The 20,937-nt window shown below is 46.7% G+C and overlaps 1 protein-coding gene across 6 annotated transcripts in view; it reads left to right on the top strand.

Moving 5' to 3' along the window:
- LOC147027562 (MAGUK p55 subfamily member 2-like) overlaps window positions 1–20,937 on the top strand; it is a 745,773-nt gene that overhangs the window by 497,560 nt on the left and 227,276 nt on the right. For all 6 annotated transcript variants that reach the window (XM_085877071.1, XM_085877072.1, XM_085877070.1 and 3 more), the window contains one exon: window positions 10,636–10,797. In XM_085877071.1, coding sequence (XP_085733197.1) covers window positions 10,636–10,797 — 162 coding nt within the window. The remainder of the gene's footprint in view (window positions 1–10,635; window positions 10,798–20,937) is intronic.

The following is a 20,937-nucleotide window of genomic DNA, read 5'->3' as shown; positions in this document are numbered from 1 at the left end:
TATGGATCAGATTTCACTGCAATTCTTTAGAAAAAAATATTATTAGACGAGTCTTTTTAAAACAATAAATGTATAAACAGGTGAGCATTGGGTGGCTTTGACACCAACTCTCTGGTTTTCTCCACTTTTCCCTCCACCCTCCTTCTATCCCTCCCATCTATAGCTTCTGTTTCATGTCTGAAAATATATAAAATACAACAAAAGCGGTTGTGAGAGCGATGTTGGTGGTGGAGGTGGTGGTTGCGAGCGGTTGGTCCAAAATACCGACAGTAAAAGAAAAACACTATCTCAAAGATCACAGCCCTGACCACATGAATATATCCCTTAGACATCGGTGGGGAAATCTTACTGAACACAGACTTACCGGAATAACTGAACGAAGGACCAATATGGTGTTCTGCGAATTTCCACAGCCGTAACAGTATTTAAAAGAATCTCTGACCTCCATATTTTAAAAATGCCATTTTGCAATACTTGTTCGTCGTCCATTATTAATTGTTCTTTTTTTCCAACCTCAGTGCAAATTCATCCCACCTCCTTAAATCTACCTCCTCCTAACTCCTTCCCTGTTATAACCCTCCTCACTCTTCCCATCTTGCCCCCCATCCAAGCATCTCTCCACTGTCCTCTGCCTTACTAACAGTTTCCTCTCTGATATCCCAAACTGTATGGTTTTCAAACATCTGTGTTCTCCGTTCCAACATCAAGGCCCTGTAACACCTTGACGATTTAGCCAGCGTATGCCTGACGTATGAAATATTTGGCTAAAACGCTGGCACACGTCGAATATGTTATGGGTAAGTTTGTACACGTTAAGAGCACGCTGGCATACGTCGTAGTACGCTGGCTTTTTTTTTCGTAGTACGCTGGCATACGTCGTAGTACGCCGAGGTGTTAGACAAATTTTCCATGCTTGAAATTTCGACGCATGCCAGCGTATGACTCACACGTTCGGCATAATGCTGGCCATAAGTTGTCGGCACGTTACGCGATTGTTGGCACACGTCGACACACGTTACTTGTAAAGGCCCTGTCACACCTTGACGTTTTAGCCAGTGTATGCCGACGTATTAAAATTTTTTCTAAAACGCTGGCACACGTCAAATACGAATGGGTAAGTTTTGTATACGTTAAGAGCACGTTGGCATACGTCATAGTACGCTGGCTAAAACGTCGTAGTATGCCGAGCTGTTTGACAAATTTTCCATGCTTGAAATTTTTCGACGTATGCCAGCGTATGACTCACACGTTCCGCACAATGCTAGCCATAAGTTGCAGGCACATTACGCGATCGTTGACACATGTCGACACACGTTACTTGTAAGTACCTCATCAGTCGAAACACGTCGAGGTAATGTTTAGCGTACCCGAAACTTATTTCTAACCTATGAGTAACGTGTTGTAGGCACCTTACGCGATCGTTGAGACACGTTGACACATGTTACTTGTAAATTACTCACAAGTCGAAACACGTCAAGGTAATGGTTAGCGTCAGTGTTCCAGACTCCCTGTTTTTTGTTTTTTTCTTCGGTATGACGGTCATGTTAACACTTCGATTTCTAGTGCGGTTATAATATAATATAATTAATAGGCTGCCACTCAACGATTTAAATCATAACCGCACTAGAAATCGAAGTGTTAACATGACCGTCATACCGAAGAAAAAAACAAACAAACAGGGAGTCTGGAACACTGACGCTAACCATTACCTCGACGTGCTTCGACTTATGAGTAACGTACAAGGAACGTGTGTCGACGTGTGTCAATGATCGCGTAACGTGCCTACAACTTATGGCCAGCGTATGCGGAACGTGTGTCATATGCCGAGTACGTCGAGAAATTTTCAACATGCTGAAAATTTGTCGATGTATGCCAGCATACTACGACATATGCCAGCGTGCTCTTAACGTATACAAAACTTACCCATATCGTATTCGACGTGTGCCAGCTTGGTTCGGCAAATTTTTCATACTTCGGCATACGCTGGCTAAAACGTCAAGGTGTGACAGTGGCTTCACACTTCGATGTCTAGTGCGGTTATGATTTGAATCTTCGAGCCGCAGCCTATTAATAGCCTACGCCACGTGATCGTCGGCGATACGATGCCGCACGCTATGCATAAGTTAGACTATCTTTGGGCATAGGTTGTGAACGCCGAAAACACGCTCAGCATTCGTTGGTATAAGTTATCTATATGTGATTGAAACGTTCTGTGTACGTTACTAATACGTTATGCATGCGTCCAACACGTTATTATACGCCCAAAACTTTCAAAAAAAAACATCAATAGTTCAGCGTACGCCAGCGTTTTACATACATTTTGAGACCTTGCCATACGCTGGCTAAAACGTCAAGGTGTGACAGGGCCCTAACAATTGTCTCACACTCTCAGCACACTCCTCAATATCTCTCACATGCTCTCTCTTTCCTATGATCACATCTCCCCCTCTTCCAACCCCCTCAAATCTTGTTCCTCCCCTCACCCGCTCCCACCTCTACGAGACCACTACGCAGTCTCATCCTTCCCCTCTCTCCACCCCTCACTTCTCCTTCCTCCAGCATGACCATGCCTGCTCTCATCGTCTCCCCTCCCTCTCAAAGCTTCCCTCTCACCCTTCCCTCTCAATTCAGCCCCCTCCTCCCTCTTCAAAGCAAACTTCACTCCCCCTCCCCCAGATTCCTCCTCACCTTTCCCAAAAGCTCCCCCCACACCGTTCTCCCTCAATTCTTCCCTTTCATCGTCTTCTCCCATATGTCCCCCTCGCCCCTCCCCTTCAAATTTCTCCCCTCGCCCTCCCCTTCAAATCTCTCCCCTCACCCCTCCTCTTCAACCCCCCCCCCACCACTTCCCCTTCTCAATGCTGCCTCCCCCACTTCCCACTACTTCAATGTTTGTTCCTCCCCCCACCCCATACCCATCTCCACAACACCTCTACCCAGTCTCATCCTTCCCCTCTCCCCACCCATCCCTTCTACCTCCTCCCCCATTACGGTGCCTGTTCTCATCGTCTCCTCTCTCTCCCTCAAAGCTTCCCTCTCACCCCTGCCTCGCAAATCAACCACCTCCTCCCTCTTCAAAGCAAACTTTTCTCTCTTCCCCCTCTAAGCTTCTCCCTTACCTTTCTCAAAAGCTCCCCCACCTTTCTCCCTCAATTCTTCCCCCTCACCCTTCTCCTTCAATTCCCCCCTCACCCCTCCCTTTCAAACCCCCCCTCACTTCCGTTTCTCAAAGCTGCCCCCCTTCACATCCACAAAACTGCTTCCTTCCTCCACCCTCTCCCTTCCAGCTCATTGCTCCACCTCCTCCAATCTCTCATCCCCTCTTTCTGTCCAGGTAGGAGTTCCTCAAGGTAGTGTTCTGGGCCCTCTGTTTTTTCTGGTTTTCATCAATGATCCCTCAGACTCTGGAAAATCCTCTTTATCTCTTTGCTGATGACTCCACCCTCTGCTGTACCATCCATCATCCCTCTGATCAGCAGGGAGCAGCCTCTTCACTCTCTGCAGGCCTGGATAAAATCACAAGCTGCTCCAACACGTGCAAAATGGCTTTCAATTCTGACAAATCTGACACCCTCAATATGCCTCTCCAAAAGGACCGTCTGGAGACCCCCATGCCCCCGCCCTCCCCATTCTACTTTCTCAACAATCCCCATGGAGAAGTCGTTTCATTCAAGCTTTTGGGCCTCACTATTTGCCATGACCTTTCTTGGGAAAGCCACATCTCTAAGCTGGCCTCCAAAGCCAGTCGTCGACTTGGCATCCGACATCGTGCAAAGTCTGTCCTTGGCACACCTGAACTTCTAAACACTCACAAAGCTTTCGGCCACAGCCTGATGGAGTAATGCTCTCTCCTCTGGGGTGGTGCTCCCATCTCACAATCAGCTCGGCTTCACGCTGTGGAAACCAAGACATTTAAGATCATTGGTATCTCCTGTGATGAGGTTGAGTCTTTGGGCCTCTCACTCTCTCACCGGAGGCAGGTTGGTGGTCTTTCTGTCTTCAAGCATCTCCTCCCCGGACTCCCCCCCTGCCCCCGCTCTGTCTGTAATATGTTCCGCCCCCCTCCTATATTTCTATCGGGTGCTCAAGGTCTGCCAAAAAAACCCTTCTGGTGAAACTGCCAAAATCAAAAATCACTGCTCACCTTCACTCTTTCATTCCTCTTTTTTTCCCGCCTCTGGAACAAATTCCCACACTCTCTTCAATCCCACTCCTCCCTCCAGGTCTTCCAAACAGCTGTTTACCACCATCTCATATCTTCCCCCATCCAAAACCATGATCTTTACTACCCCATTAATACACCCCAAACACACCTCCTTCAAATTCCCCATTTTCCTTCTTGAAAGTTCCTGCAGTGCCCATCTTGTTTACCCCGTGTAACCCCAACCCCATCCCTCTTCCTTGCACAGATCTCCTGTTGTCTTTGTTTCCCACTATTTTGTGCTTCCGTCTCCTACCCCTTTTGTCTCCTGACTTGTTATATGTAGTATTTTAGCTCTTACACGAGCCTTGACTTGGTATGCATAAAAAAAATAAGAAAACGTTGATCCATGTTGTCTGAGAGGTGGATGTAGATGGAGTCATCGCTGTTTGGAGGACAGCGATAGAGCGCAGTGGAGTGGAAGTTCCAAAGCTTCCCCTGTTGGTTGGAAGGTGTCAGATCAGTGCTGGAGCAGTGAGAAATTGAGTGATTGATGCAAAGTGCAACATCTTTTAAAGAAGGTGATGCATTTTAAATTAATTTAAAATGCTTTTAAAGGAAGAAGGAAGAAACGTTTATGTTCAATGAGGATTCAGTTTGGAGATATTGAGAAAAGGGGGGAAAAGAAGGGAGTACAGGAAGACGTGAACGTTAAGTTGAATGAGATAGTTGTGGAGTGAAAAAAAATGTGTTTCTTGGGGGGGTTTTTTGAGTGAAGAGGGGAAATAGTGTAATGTTGAGGATGTAGAAAGTGCAATACTTCCCTACCTCTCTCAAATCCCACAGTCTCCCTTCTATTCCTCTCTCAAATCCCACAGTCTCCCTTCTATTCCTCTCTCAAATCCCCCAGTCTCCCTTCTGTACCTCTCTCAAATCCCCCAGTCTCCCTTCCCTACCTCTCTCAAATCCCACAGTCTCCCTTCTATTCCTCTCTCAAATCCCACAGTCTCCCTTCTATTCCTCTCTCAAATCCCCCAGTCTCCCTTCTATAATCCCCCTTCCATACCTCTATCTAATTCCCCTTCTATAACTCTCTCAAATCCCCCTGTCTCTCTTCTATACCTCTTTCAAATCCCCCAGTCTCCCTTACATACCTCTCTCAAATCCCCCAGTCTCCCTTCTATACCTCTCTCAAATCCCCCAGTCTCCCTTCCATACCTCTCTCAAATCCCCCAGTCTCCCTTCTATAATCCCCCTTCCATACCTCTATCTAATTCCCCTTCTATAACTCTCTCAAATCCCCCTGTCTCTCTTCTATACCTCTTTCAAATCCCCCCAGTCTGCCTTGTATAGATCAGGTCAGGTATGGCAGCATGTGCAAGAGCAGCACGTCGCTGTGTCCACTTTCTGCCAGAACTCCAGGGGCCTCTGTCTGGCCATCCCCCAGGCAGACGCCTGGCCCATCCCCATATCCTTGAGATGCCGATCAACCTGCTGCAACCACGAGGCACATGGTTGGCCCATTGGCCTCCTCCACTCACGAGATTCCCTCGCTGAGAGAATCTGGTGAGCTGGATCAGCGTCAGGAAAATGAGCCACATGTCCATACAGCCGCAGCTGACACTCACGGACTCTGCAGGTAACAAATCTCATTTGAGTCTCTCTCAGCAACCGCTTGTTAGACACAAAGTCCAACCAGCGAAAGCCAAGGATTCTCCGAAGAGACCTGGTACCAAAGGAATTAAGTCTCCGTCTCAGATCCCTGGTCAAAGTCCAAGTCTCGCACCCATAGAGCAAGACTGGAAGCACCAAGGACCTGAAGACTCAGACTTTCGTCCTCCCACACAGGTACCGGCAGTGCCACACCCCATGATCCAGTGAATCCATGACTCCCCAGACGTGACCCAGACGTCTGTTGACCTCTGATTCACAGCCAGCAGAGACATGAATATCACTCCCAAGGTAAGTGAATCTCTCTGTGACCTCAACATCCTCGCTACAAACAAGTACAGACAGGATAGCAGCATCCAAGATGTCATTGAAAGCCTGGAACTTAGTTTTGACCCAGGAAACCCGTAATCCCAGCGGCTCGACTCCGCATTTAGCACCTCAAGGGCCCCCAAAAGGATATCTAAAGTCTCCGCAAAGATGACTGCATCATCTGCGAAATCAAGCTCAGAGATCTTGACATTCCCAAAGGATGCACCCCAGCCTGATCTCTCCAACACCCACCCCAGAATCCAGTCCTTACAAGTGCTGAAAAGTGTGGTAGCCAGTACACACCCCTGACAAACTCCAGTAACAACTGGAAATACCACCATATCTCACAGCACTCTCAGTACCAGAGTAGAGTTCAGACATCAGATCGATCAGTTTCGGTGGCACCTCACAAAGACGAAGAATCCTCCAGAGGGCATCCCGATTCACTGAATCAAACGCTTTACAGAGATCAACATAGGCTGCAAAGCAGCTTGTCTGCATTCGGTGAGGAACCAAAGAGCAAGGATACGGTCAATCGTTGACCTCTTTGGTGTAAAGCCTAACTGCTCTGGACGCTGGTGCTCAAGCAGATGTTGGCGAAGCCCATCAATAATTATCCGAGCAAAGACCTTGCCTGGCACTGAGAGCAGCGTCACCCCTCGGTAGTTGTTGCAGTCATGGTGATCACCCTTCCTTTCCAGAAAGGGACAACAAGGCCCCTCTTCCAGTCAGTTGGGACAATGCCTGTGTTCCAGGCAGAGCACAGAACTGCATGCAACGACACGAGTGCAGCATTTCCACCAACCTTGAGAGGTTCAGCATGGATGCCACAGATCCCTGGAACTTTACCCCATATCAACTGGTTCACCGCAGCCTGTGTTTCCACAAACGAAGGTGGACCACAGTTGATTGGAGGGTCAGCAACAGGGATTATAACACCCCTGACGTCCAACTCGACAGCTGGTGGATCAGCCAGGTACAACCGCTCAAAGTAACCGCCCCAGCGGGCCTTCACTTCGGACTCCTCTGTCAAGAGCCCACCACCCTCTGCTCTAACTACAGTACACCGAGGGATGGGCTTGGATGAATGCAATGCGTGAATTGCCCTGAAAGCAGGGCGAGCATTACTTGACCACAGGTGTTGCTCTACCCCCTCACAGATTCCTCGCACATAGGCCGCCTTTTCCACTTTTCACGCACGTACAGTTTTACGCCTCAGCTCCCTGAACAGGTCAGCTCTGCCATTCAGAGCTGTTTCAAATCCCCCTTCTTTACCTGTCTCAAATCTCACCTGTCCTTTCAATTATCCCCCTTCTGTACCTCTTTCAAATCCCCCCAGTCTCCCTTCAATAATCTCCCTTCTTCACCTCTCTATTAAATCCCCCAGTGTCCCTTCCGTTATCCCCGTTCTATTGGTATCTTCTGTGGAGCAGTCTGTACTACTTGAGAATCATTGGAGCAAAGCTGTCTCAAATCCCCCCCCCTGTCCCTTCAATAATCTCCCTTCTATACCTGTCTCAAATCCCCAGTCTCCCTTTTGTAATCCCCTTTCTATACCTCTCTCAAATCCCCCTTCTATACCTGTCTAAAATTCCCCTTCTACACCTGTCTCAAATCCCCCAGTCTCCCTTCTATAATCCCCCTTCTATCGCTATCTCAAATCCCCCAATCTCCCTTCTATACCTGTCTCAAATCCCCCTGTCCCTTCAATAATCCCCCTTCTATAGATCTTTCAAACCCCCCAGTCTCCCTTCCATAATCCCCCTTCTCCACCTCTCTCTCAAATCCCCCAGTCTCCCTTCCATAATCCCCTTCTCCACCTCTCTCTCAAATCCCCCAGTGTCCCTTCCGTAATCCCCGTTCTTTTGGTATCTTTTGTGGAACAATCTGTACTTGAGAATTTCGTTATTTTGCAAGAATCACACTTTATGAACATCGAGTCATCGAACCACACTCCTTGTTTTGAGACGCATGGTTATGTCGAAATGGTAGATCTCTGGTCTCCAAGCAATATGAATCGGTGTATCTACAACCCTAAAATTGACTCGGGTTGCGTGCTGACAGCAGGGCAACGTCAACCGACACCCTCATGTTCCTCAGGCCAACATTTTCACTGAACCATTTTTGTTCCGTTTACTCTACAAGGGCGGTCTAAATCAGGGAGAGGGTCACGGAAGTTTTTACGTTGTTATGAAAGCTCAACGTCACTTGACAATATTTTTACTTGATATCAATGTTGATCATACTTTAATAAATGGGGAACAATTTAACCGAATCCACTTTTTTTTTATCTTAATAAGAGGTTTTTGCGATGATTTTAAATGATGTTCTCACCTTAATCTTAACTGTGGACACTAATGAGGAGATCGACTGATAGAAGGGAGGATGTTATTCAACTCTTTTTTTTTTTTTTTTTGCTACACTTTCATTTTTGTTTAATAAATAATTACAATGTGTTGTTATATTCTTGAGATGGTTCTGATGAATGTATTTTAATGAGTCATTGTGGTATTTTAATGCAGCTATTCAGATGTGTTCATCTTCATTTACGAATACGGTCTTCTTTATTCACATTGCTATTTATCAATGGAACGCCACAATGTTTGAGCAAATTATAATTTAAAAAATGTACATTTTTTTTTTTCTTTATTGTATAATTGCATTTTCTTTTCTCAGGGCTCTCTCCCTAACTCTTCAAAAATTGATCCCTTTTGTGTTTATTTTGTAAATACTGTACATCTACGTCCAGTCACGTGCTTCAAGTCACCAAATGCGAACATCTTTCAAAAATAAATCGTTTATTGGAAAATAATTGAAATTTATACATATGTGCAATTACTTATTTGTTCCATTAACATAGAACGAGCGGAAAATTGAAAAATTGCTTCGAACCTCCTGTGTTGCTATTGCTCCGAGATCCCTCACCCCTCTCATTATTTTCCTGATCATCTCCTGACCTTGACCTTCAAATTTGAGACACAAACTCACACGCTTTCTTTCTGGTACAGTTGCCTACTGCTTCCCAATATATTTTTTTCAACTTAAAATCTAGGCTCATGCATAAAATCTGGGCTCACAGGCTCCTTTTGGATGCGGCACAAGGCTGTGGGGTCGCATCATTGGCTGAGTGAGTGGCTGGCTGTGCCGTTGATGCAATGCCCCCTCTCGGTTAGGGCAGGAATTTGGAATTTGTTCAGGGTTGCTGGCTCTAACTCGTCTACTCTTCGTGAAGGACACCGTGGTATCTTGAACGTCCACCAACTAATGCTGGCAGACAGGATTCCCATTTAAGGTTCATCCGGGGGCCGGGCCCGCCCATTAATGAATCACCCTGCCAGTGAAACACCGGGATGACCGTTTTTAGCTGGGTTGGGATTCAAACCCAAGTTAGATTGCTTAGAGCGAGCGTGCGTACCTCTATTCGAGGCCATACTGTCAGCCCAGCTCATAGGTTCATGCAAGATGACAGAGGAAAAAAAATGCAATGTCCTGCCTGACAGTGGGGCAGCAGGGCCACAGTTGGGCACAAGCAAGGGAATGAATGAACAGGAAAAGAGGAGAGAAAGGAAGGGATCCAACACATTAACCTGCAAGTAAGGAGGTTGGTTTCGGTCGGGAATATAGGGGTCGAAAATATTGTGGGTAGAGATGGGGAATCCCAACAGCTCTGGAGGGAAGAGTGCAATTGAACATCCTCAGACAGCAATTTTACAAATGGGAGAGAACATCAACGAAAGAGTGGAGATGTAAGAAAGCCCGGAGTTTGGAAGTTTATCAGGAGGGGGTTACTAGAAGAATGTGGTTGTCCTGAAGGAGCTGGCAAAAGTTGAAATGGCTGAGATTGCAGGTGGAGCTCGACTCGGTGGTAAAAGGTGGTAAAAAGAAACAGAGGGCACTGACTTGTTTGCAGTGTGAGAGCCACAGGCCTTGTGCTTCGAATTTGTTGTGGAAAATGGCAAAAATATTTCTAAGATTTGGTTATTTTATTGTGCCTTTAAGACCAGGTCTGTGCCTCCTGTCTCTAAAATGGCCATCCCCTTTCCCTGCTCTCACAGAAGTTCCTCCTGTCTTGCTTCCACACCTCTCTTCCAATTGCTGTCCTCCTTTTGGCTTAAAAATGGCAACTTTTCATCTATCCCAGTAAATAACTGCATGTATCCGATCTCCCATTTAATTTCAATCACACAACAAGACACTATTCTAGGTGAAGTTCCATAGTGTTGGTCTTCATGAGCGGACAAAATACATAATCTTTTTCAACTAAAAGTTGATAAGAGTATGGTAACTTCCGTTGGAAATGAGTTGTGGCTCATGCTTTGAGTGCTAGTCCTTCCTCGGAGCAATGAGCATTTGTTGAAAGAATAATTTTCATCATTACTCCAGACTGCAATGGAATGATGATCAGTACAAAATATAACAGTACAAAAAATACAAAAAACAAAAAAGATCAGTACAAAAAAAAAAATACAACACTGAGCATAATTCACTTGTCATGCCATGTTATGTCTTTGCAGTCCCTCCTGGAGGTGCATGACTCTGTAGCCTCACGGAGCTACGAGCAGTTGCCTTGTGGATCAGAGGGATTTGGGCCCCCAGGAAGTGGAGGGACACAGGACATCATGCTTGGCGAGGCTGTACGAGTTGTCGGTATTCGCAAGATGGATGGAGAGCCTCTGGTAAGATTGCAAAAAAAAATTTGTTTCCCAATTAAACCACTCGGATGTGACACTTGCAAAGGAAATTTACCAAATGTTTTTTTTTTTTTTACCAATAAATCCCCATAACCTTTCTAAGGAGAGGGAGAGGGGGAGGGAAAGTCCACAAAGTCCACAAAGGTTTTTGGGCAGCTCCACATTGAATAAGACACCTTGTGATGATGTGCATCTTACTGCTCATGATGAAGTGTTAACTCACACCCATACTCTCAACTTGGTCATCCACAAGACCTCCACTGGATCATGATCAGTCACATGGAGAACATGCCCTGAGGGACTTAACGTAATAGTTGGATCGTTTGGGCTTTCTTCCTTGACCTCTTCTATTGGGAACGCACTACCAGTTTCCCATATCCTCCTCAGAATCTTGCATATAGTTCCTACTGAAGCAATCTGTCACAAGAAGTCACCTTCACGATCTACGACTTTGAGATTTATATTATTTCATCACCCCCTCTACTTTTATAGTTCTTCTGCAGGTTGCGAACTTTCTGATTTCTTGCATGACAAACGATCACAGTGCACGAGATCAACACGTGGCTGTATGATGGAGCATTTCACTTTTACACATGAATTGCAATTCTTTCATGAGTTTCTGTATTTCATACTTCGATTTTTCTCTGTTTCCATCATTATTTAAAATATTTTAAATCTAGCAAACTCGACGACAAGTTATATTCCATGCTGCACATTGCATTGGCAGCTCGGCCATTGGGATAATACTGTGATGGCAAAATATGAAGTTGAAAACCCAGTAAGAAAGCTGATGTGATGAAATGAAAAAAGGCAATGGGTGGAAAATGAATGCCACAGCAAAAGGGGTGGTCGTCACTGCCAAGCCTCACTTGTTTGTGGTAACCGCTTCTTCTCCTCCTCTTCCCTTTATAAGTGGTGAGGTCCAGTGGCACCAAGCTTCTACCCTGCCTGGACCACGATACTCCTCTTCTTTCCTCTGTCCTCAGCCAACTCTCTCTATTCTCCATACATCCTCCTCCTCCCCTCACTGACATCCCTCCTCACACAATCCTCCCATCTCATCCGTGGGCTACCTCTCTTCCTCCTACCTTGCTCCCTCAACCTATCCACTCTCTTTGCCATTCTCCCTTCCTCTATCCACACCAAGTATCCAGTCCGTCTCAGCCGGCATTTCAGCAATCTTCCTGTCAAGCTTATTATATCTGCACACCATTCTCCTCCCTCAGTTCATCCATCCTCCTCCAATCCAGGGGCGCCGAGACCCAGAATGGGCCCCGGGGCAAAACTTAGTGGCTGGCGCCCTTCATCCGGTTTCAGATATAATATATAAAGGAAAAACCTGACGATGTAATTTTTTGTAAACCTGCACTCACAGGCCCCAGCATTGATGCCACCAGCAGCCACAGCATGCATATGGAACGAGAATTGGCCCATTGGCCTCCTCCACTCATGAGGCTCCCTTGCTTCGAGAATCTGGAAAGCAGGATCAGCATCAGCAAAACAGGCCACGTGTCCATACAGCCACAGTTGACACTCATGGACTATGCAGGTAACAAATCTCATTTAGGTCTCTTTCAGAAACCGCTCGTTGGACACAATGCAACAGCCAAGGATTCTCCAAAGAGACCTGGTACCAAAGGAATTAAGTCACCATCTCAGATCCCTAGTCAGAGCCCAAGTCTCACATTCGTAAAGCAAGACTGTGGAAGCACCAAGGACCTGAAGACTCGGACTTTCGTCCATCTGCACAGATACCAGCAGCGCCCAAGATCCAGTGAATCCATGACTCCCCAGGCCCGGGCCAAATATCTGTTGACCTCTGGCCCACAACCAGCAGAGACTTTAATATCACTGCCAAGGTAAGTGAATCTCTCCTTGACCTCAACATCCTCGCCACAAACAAGTACAGACAAGATAGCAGCATCAAATATGTCATTGAAAGTCTGGATCTTCGTTTTAACCCAGGAAAGCCGTAATCCCAGCAGATTAGACTCCTCATTCAGCACCTCGAGGGCCCCAAAAAGGATATCTGGAGTCTCTACAAAGATGACTGCATCATCTGCGAAATCAAGGGCAGAGATCTTGACATTCCCAAACGATGCACCACAACTTGATGTCTCCGATATCCTCCACAGAATCCAGTCCATGCAAGTGCTAAAAAGTGTTGTGGCCAGTACACACCCCTGACAAACTCCAGTAACGACTGGAAATAAGTCAGAGATGGTATCACCACATCTCACAGCACTTTCAGTACCAGAGTATAGTTCAGACATCGAAATGATCAGTTTTGGTGGCACCCCACGAAGACCAAGAATCCTCCAGAGACCATCCCGATTCATTGAATCAAACGCTTTACAGAGATCAACATAGGCTGCAAGCAGTCCCTGCCGAAACTCCCGCCTGCGTTCGGTGAGGATCCGAAGAGCAAGGATACGGTCAATCGTTGACCTCTTTGGTGTAAAGCCTGACTGCTCTGGACGCTGGTGCTCAAGCAGATGGTGGCGAACACTATGAATAATTATTCGAGCAAAGTCCTTGCCCGGCACTGAGAGCAGCGTCACCCCTCGGTAGTTGTTGCAGTCTTGGCGATCACCCTTTCCTTTCCAGAGAGGGACAACAAGGTCCCTCTTACAGTCAGTTGGGATGATGCATGTGTTCCAGACAGAGCACGGAACTGCATGCAACGACATGAGTACAGCATTTCCACCAGCTTTGAGAAGTTCAGCATGGATGACAGAAATCCCAGAGCTGAAACCTATTTCAATCGGTACACCACAGTCTGTGTTTCCACAAACGAAGGTGGATCACAGTTGATTAGAGGGTCAGCAATGGGAACAGTCATACCCCTGACATCCAACTGGACTGCTGGTGGATCAGCCTGGTAGAGCCGCTCAAAGTGACTGGCCCAGCGGGCCTTCACTTCGGACTCCTCTGTGACGAGCCCACTTTCCTCCACTCTAACTGCAGTACTCTGAGGGATGGGCTCGGAGGAACGCAATGTGCGAATTCCCCTGTAAGCAGGATGAGAATCACTTGACCACATGTGATGCTCTACCCCCTCACAGATTCCTCGCACATAGGCCTCCTTGTCCACCCTTCGCGCACGTACAGTTTTATGCCTCAGCTCCCTGAACAGCTCAGCTCTGCCATTCAGCCTGGCCCTGCGACTCTGGTCACTGGTATCTAGTGTCTCTTGAGAGACAAAATTCTTCTTTGCCCAACGGTGAGTTCCAAGACATTTACCTGTAACATCACAGACGGTGGTCTTGAAGGCACCCCATAACTCTTCAGAAATCCCCCAAGGCACCCCCCCCCCCCAAATCTCCACTCAGCCTGTTCGCAAACCCCTCAGCTACCCTCTCATCCTTGAGCTTGCCAACATCCAGCCGATGCTGGGATGGTACCATTCTCCTGGATTTCAGCTGCAACTTCAGAGTTGCAACAACAAGCCTGTGGTTAGTATTGAGTATCTGATCACTCCGGTAGACCCTGCAGTTCTGTATTGTCCTCCAGCGAACATCAACGAGGACATGGTCAATCTCCTTTGCCACACTGCCAGCATTGGAATACCAAGTCCAGCAATGAGCCATTGGAATACCAAACCATGAACCAGCCACCCTCCATCCTTGGCTTCTTGCAAAGTCGAGAAACTTACTGCTCTGCAGGTTCACAGTTCCAGACCCATGGGGATCAACCCTTGTCTCATAACCTTCCCTATCAGTTCCAATCAATGTATTGAAATTCTCCAAGACTGGAAAATTGTCTCGCCTGGGGCACTGATCAACCACAGACTCGAGTGTGGCATAGAATGCATCTTCACGGTGGGATCACTCGCCTCAGTTGGAGCATATCCAGAGACCAGGGAATGACACCCAATGAGTGATGAATCCTTCGTCTCATAACACGCTCGTTGACCGGTGTTGCCTCAATTATCATTGGAGTCAGCTTTTTGGACAGTTACAGCAACTCCCTTGGACCTGGTATCTGTCAGAACGATCAGACCAATTGTAGGTGTAACCACCCGCCATTATCTCGCCGCAATCCGGTCTCCGGACCTCAGAGAAGGCTGCAATACCAATGTCCAAACGCTTTATCTCAGATGATAACAGACACAGGTGATCATCCTCTCTGAGGGAGAGGACATTTCCGTCACCCACCCGAAGACGCCACCTCAGGTTCGCCCAAGGAGACCGCCGTCTGGTGGACGACACCTCAGCACCACCCTGACACACACTACCGTAACGTGACCCAGGAAGGTTACCCCATGGTTTTTCTCCTATCTTCAAAAAGTGGGGGGCGGAAGGCTTTTCCCCAATCCCGTCATCCTGTGAGGTGCTTTGCGGAGGACAGCTGCACAGGAAGGACTCCCGTGGAGTGGGGTTTCAGATTTCTTGTGCTTTTCGTACATTTTGCGGAATGAAGGGTTTTACGGTGGCCGGAGTGCAAATCCTGCCACCAACCTCCTAATAAAAAGTAACCCAACTGCAGGAGGATCTCCGCAGACACAGTTGGGCACCAGATATGGATGGCCGTTGGCTCACAAGGAACTCCTCCGCCCTTTGAGACATCAGTGATGTATCTATTTATGAATCTTCCGCACGCTGTGGAGGTTTTTTCTTCACTTAGCTCTCGATCGCTCCAAAGAAATCAAAACGAGTTATTTATTTCATTCATGGCCTCAAATCAGGTGGTGAGTCCTGCCAGAACAGAATCCACAACAACATGGAAGACACTACATCGGAACTTTGCCTCCTCTTCGTTTTCGGTTTTTCCGTCAAAGGTCAATGATTCCTCATGTATTTCCTCTTCAAAAAAACGCTCTCTTCTTCACTTTCCGCTTCTTTGAAAAGTCAGCAGGAACATTCATAGCACTGGCTACAAGTTTTGATTCAGTCAGAATATCAAGCCACTTGTTTCAAAATGTCTTGAGGACACTGATGAGGCTATTCAAGTTTGAAACCTCAACATCAATAGCGGCTTTTCTGGCTTGAATGACTTGGTTTCTGTTGTCTATTTCTCTGAGAATTTTCAGCCAGATTTCAGACATGATGATGCACATGAATGAAGATACGTACTTGATGGCACCATTGACATCATTCCTCGTTCTAGGAGTGAGATTCAGTGTGAGGAGCTGTTCCAAGGCCTCTCGTATACCAGGGAGGTGATCTGCAAATGGTCGAACACTATCAACATGATCTGTCCATCTTGTGCTCGGTAATCCATGCAGAGAGGACCCGACTTTGTTTTGCACTATGCTTCACCTCTGAGAGCGACTGGAGAATATGTTGTTGATTGTCTGAACAGTTCCAAAGAATGTTACTGCTTCAGGACAGCGAGCAGCTGAATCTGCACCACATCGGTTCAATGTATGGCAACCACAAGGTGACAACACACACACGGGGTTATTTTCAATGATGCGTTTTTGAGCACCATTGTATTTTCCCCCCATGTTTGCACCATTGTCATATCCTTGCACAGGACAATCAGTTAAAGGAACATTATTCTCCTCCAGTGTTTTGAGAATCATGGAATCTGTGTTCCTGTCTTCTCACAACAATCAACAAACATCAAGAAACCTTCTTGACGAGTGAATCCACTTTGCTCTTGGCTGAGATATCTGGAGATGAATGTTGTTTGTTCTTTGTGACTGGCATCTTGTGTTGCATCAACAATAACAGAAAAAATACCTGACGTTTGCCCGTTCATCCAGTATTAAACTATGAACATGTTGAGCACAGAAACCTTTAAACTCATTTTGTGATTCAGCAGAAATGTTGTGGGCCTGCATTCGCTCCCCTCTCTGCTGTGACACTTGGACCTTTGTGATATGGTCTTGTATAAGGGAATTATAATGTGCTGAAAGCTGCAGTTTTCCAAGAAAATTCCCATTGTGAACATCTCCAATTCTTTGTGATGATCCACAGAAAGGCAACCCCTCCCCTCTTACCGAGGAAGAGCACTACGTCGATGATCCTTGTTAGGAGCTTCTTCCACTTTTCAGACTCCAGCAACGTATTCTGTTCAATGAGGTCATCAACTCCAGTGTGTTTTTAGGCGTCTTTCAAGCTCACGCCAAGCAATATTGTTACGGATTTGGAAACCTTGTGCACACAGACAGCCAGAGTCCCCATGGTTCAGTTATTTCGATAAGTATGTGTTAAAGGCCCAGTCACACCTTGACGTTTTACCCAGCGATGGCAACGTATCAAAATGTATGTAAAACGCTGGCTTACGTTGAACTTTTGATGTTTTTTTTGAAGATTCGGACGTATTCATAACGACTTGGTGTTATGCATAACATCTTAGTAACGGACACAGAACGTTTCGTTGTGTTATAGATAACTAATACCAACGAATGCTGAACCTGTTGTCGGCCTTCCCAACCTATGCCCTTATGCATAGTTAGACGATAGTCTAACTTATGCATAGCGCGCTGCAAGCAGCGCCGACGATCACGTGACATAGCTTATTAAAAGGCTGCCGCACACCAATTCAAATCATAACCGTGCAGAAATGGAAGTGTCAACATCGCAGTCACACCTTGGCGATCTTCCCAGCGTATGCCGAGCTCGGAAAAATGCATCTAAAACGCTGGCGCACGTCGAATACGGTATGAGTAAGTTTGGTATACGTGAATAAAACGCCAAGGTACGCTATCATACGTCATAGTAAGTGGAGTACGTCTTGTAATTATAAACGTGTTAAACATTTTACGACGTACTTGCCGTATGACGCACGTTCCGCATGCGATGGGAATAAGTTGTGCGCACGTTATGCGATCGTTGACACACATCGACACACGTAAATTGAAAGTTACTCATAAGTCGAAACATGTCAAGGTAATGGTTGGCGTCAGTGTTCCAGACTCCGTGGTTTTTTTTTGGTTTTTTTTTTCCCCCCTTCGGTATGACGGTCATGTCGACACTTCAATTCCTAGTGCGGTTATGATTTAAATCGTTGAGCGGCAGCCTTTTAATTATATTATATTACAACCGCACGAGAAATCGAAGTGTCGACATGAACGTCATACCGAATAAGAAGAAAGAAAAAAAAAACCCAAGGGAGTCTGGAACACTGACGCTAACCATTACCTTGACATGTTTCGACTTATGAGTAACTTTCAAGTAACGTGTGTCGACGATCGCGTAACGTGCCTCCAACACGTTACTCATAGGTTCGAAATAAGTTAGGGGACACTAAACATTACCTCGACGTGTTTTGACTTCTGAGTAACTTACAAGTAACGTGTGTCAACGATCTTATGGCCTACAACTTATGGCCTACAACTTATGGCCAGTGTTATGCGGAACGTGTGAGTCATACGCTGGCATAAGTCTTAAAATTTCAAGCATGGAAAATTTGAGGACTACCGAAAAGTACAACGTTTAAAGCCAGCGTACTACGACGTATGGCAGTGTTTTTCAGCGTGCTCTCAATGATATCAAAACTTACCCATAACGTATTCGACGTGTACCAGCGTTTTACACAAATTTTCCAAAAATCGGCATAAGCTGGCGAAAACGTCAAGGTGTGACTGGGCCTTAATAGTTCGAATCCTTCCTTCTGTCTAATGGGAATTTCATGTGTGCTACGAGTTATTTTCCAGTTAGTTTTTTTTTACATCTTCAACAACTACATCGACAACAACTACATCCTCTATATCACCAACTACAACAACAATGCCATTGCCCACGTGCATCGTGTCACGTATAGGGGTGAGGTTCCCTCCACCCACCGTGAGCTCATCCAATCAACGGCGGTCACGAGTCGTCCGACAACCCCCCGACCAATCAGGAGGTGAGTGGCGAGGAGAAGAAGCCCCTCCCACCAAAAGAGGAGGAGAATGGTTGTGAGGAGGAGTTTTTGGAGAGACCGGGTAATCGTGGCGACGGCAGAGTGGTTGTGAGAGACAAGAGGACGGAGACAGGGTGATCGTGGCGACGGCAGAGTGGTGGTCGACAAGGGTTCTGCAGGATCACGGTGACTGCGGTCTACGGTCCTTTGTGGTGGCTCACCGTGGTGGTGGTGACCGAACAGTGTCGTGGCCGAGCAGCCAGGGATGAGGGCCGTGGACCTCAGGTCGTGGGTTTGAGTCCCACCAGTGGTTCGGAGTCGGTGTGGCCGCATGAAGCGGACAGATACCCTGGCCTTCAACACCCACACCTGCCAAGTGGGGATGGGCTGAATTCAAGGAATTTTGGGGTGGCTGAGTTAAAAAGAATAACAGACTGGGGGGGGGGAAGAATTGTTTTGGGAAATACTGATCAAAGCCACTTGCACATCATTAAAGGCAAGCCATTGCAGACTCCTCGATGCTCGGCTGTGGAGCGACCTTGTCCAAGACAACAAAAAGTTGACACAGAGCCATACGAGGCAGAAAAGGTATACGATGTAACCAGAGAGAAGTCAGCTGGGTGCATGGCACATCCAAGCTGAAGTACATTTTATAGATCGAGCAACAACAGCAATGAGGGTGCTGAGAGTGCCGTATTGACCACAGCCCCAACTCTCGAACCAGCTGTAATTCTGCGGACGCTGATTGATCTTATCTGCTGGCTGGTCAGATTCTCGACGACCCTAGACTATCCTGCTGGTATTCCGGAGACGACATCCAAGCAGACGACTATCCTGCTGGTGTCACCGACATCAAAGCAGATGATTCCTCTCTGGGCATATCGAAAAAACAAAAGGCAAGTTCCTTATTCCTCATTCCTCGGCACTGCTGATGTGCAGAGTGGTCCTTACTGGTGAGTAGTGGATGCGGGGTCATCTGCTTGCTTTCGGTGGTACGAATATCACCCTATGGGTACTCGCAACGCAACTGGCCAGTCGGACATCACTTTGTGCGCACTCGTGCACTTATCGGGGAAACGGAGCCTGCTTCGAACGTGAACACAACCGACTCCAACATCAAAATTTGTGCCCTGCTGGGGTTTTATAAAGAACTGGGTACTGCACATGAGATAAGTTGCCAACTTCAAGGTCATAAGTTAACTCAAAACTGCATTGAAACATGTCATGTGTAACTTTGGGTAGTTTTATTATCATTGAGTGTTTCTGCTAAATTCATTGTGATGGAATATTATTAAATGGTTTTCGTGTTTGGAAAGTAGAGGCAGGGGTATCCTTTTATTTCATGTTCTCGACTGGTTTCATCTGTTCAACAATCGATGGGACACGTTGTGGTCCCCAAAATCTTTCTGCCGTGCTAGCCCTCTGGGTAACTGGGGCACTCGCTTCGGTGCAGGGTGGCAGCATGCAACATGGGGCAGACATAGAAGGTACTTCCGTTTTGTGCATGGATATACTGTAGGCGTACTTTAGTTGTCATATCACGTGGTAAACCTCTCCATCTTTGAGGGAATTGAGCTGGATCTGAGGAGGGAAAAGCTCGGGTCATTCCTCATCTTTGCTTGGCTGCAGATGAAACTTCAAAAGAAAGAAATGTGGAAAGGCAATGTGGCACACATTTTTGTACTTTGAACCATGGGACATCCGCTTCTCCTGTAAGGTGTAGGACAGCTTCTTCACAATGGGGTTTACCTCACGAGCTGTGTCCATTAGGTGAGGCCCGGGAGGGAACTCTCGACTGCCTTGGTGGACTTCAGTTCCAGCAGCAGATCTTCAAGCTCTTGCGGCTTCGGGTGATCTTTGTTAGTAATTTTTGAGAGTTTTGAATCTTCTTGAAAAATGCCCTCTCAATGACCTCAGGGGAGCCAGAACACTCTTCAAACCTTTCCCAGACCATTTTCAGGACTGCTTTGGGGTTGTTAACGTCACTGACTTCATTCTCCTCAGATGCTCCGCCGACTCATTTCCCAGCCACTTGGTTAACAACTCGAGCTCCTCACTGGCAGTCAGGCCCAAACCTCCAATTGTGTTCATGAATGAGGATTTCCATGCCTGATAGTTCTCAGAGCCATCATCAAATTTGACAAGCCCCATGTTCACAAGTCCGTGACGAACAAGGTACTACTAAGACTGTTGTACTTACTGGTTCATGTTGTTCAGCAGTTGCACTGATCACATTCTGTCCGATGGAGGTCATTCCTGCCGATCTCTGCACAATCTTCTTGATGCTTTGCTTATGTCTAAACATCCCAATCTTGTTTAGGTAACCTAACG

This window comes from Eptatretus burgeri, chromosome 4 (genome assembly GCF_056783735.1).
Source record: "Eptatretus burgeri isolate ZD-2024b chromosome 4, Ebu_testis_v1, whole genome shotgun sequence".
Taxonomy (NCBI): Eukaryota; Metazoa; Chordata; class Myxini; order Myxiniformes; family Myxinidae; genus Eptatretus; species Eptatretus burgeri.
This window is presented reverse-complemented; position numbering and strand designations above follow the sequence as displayed.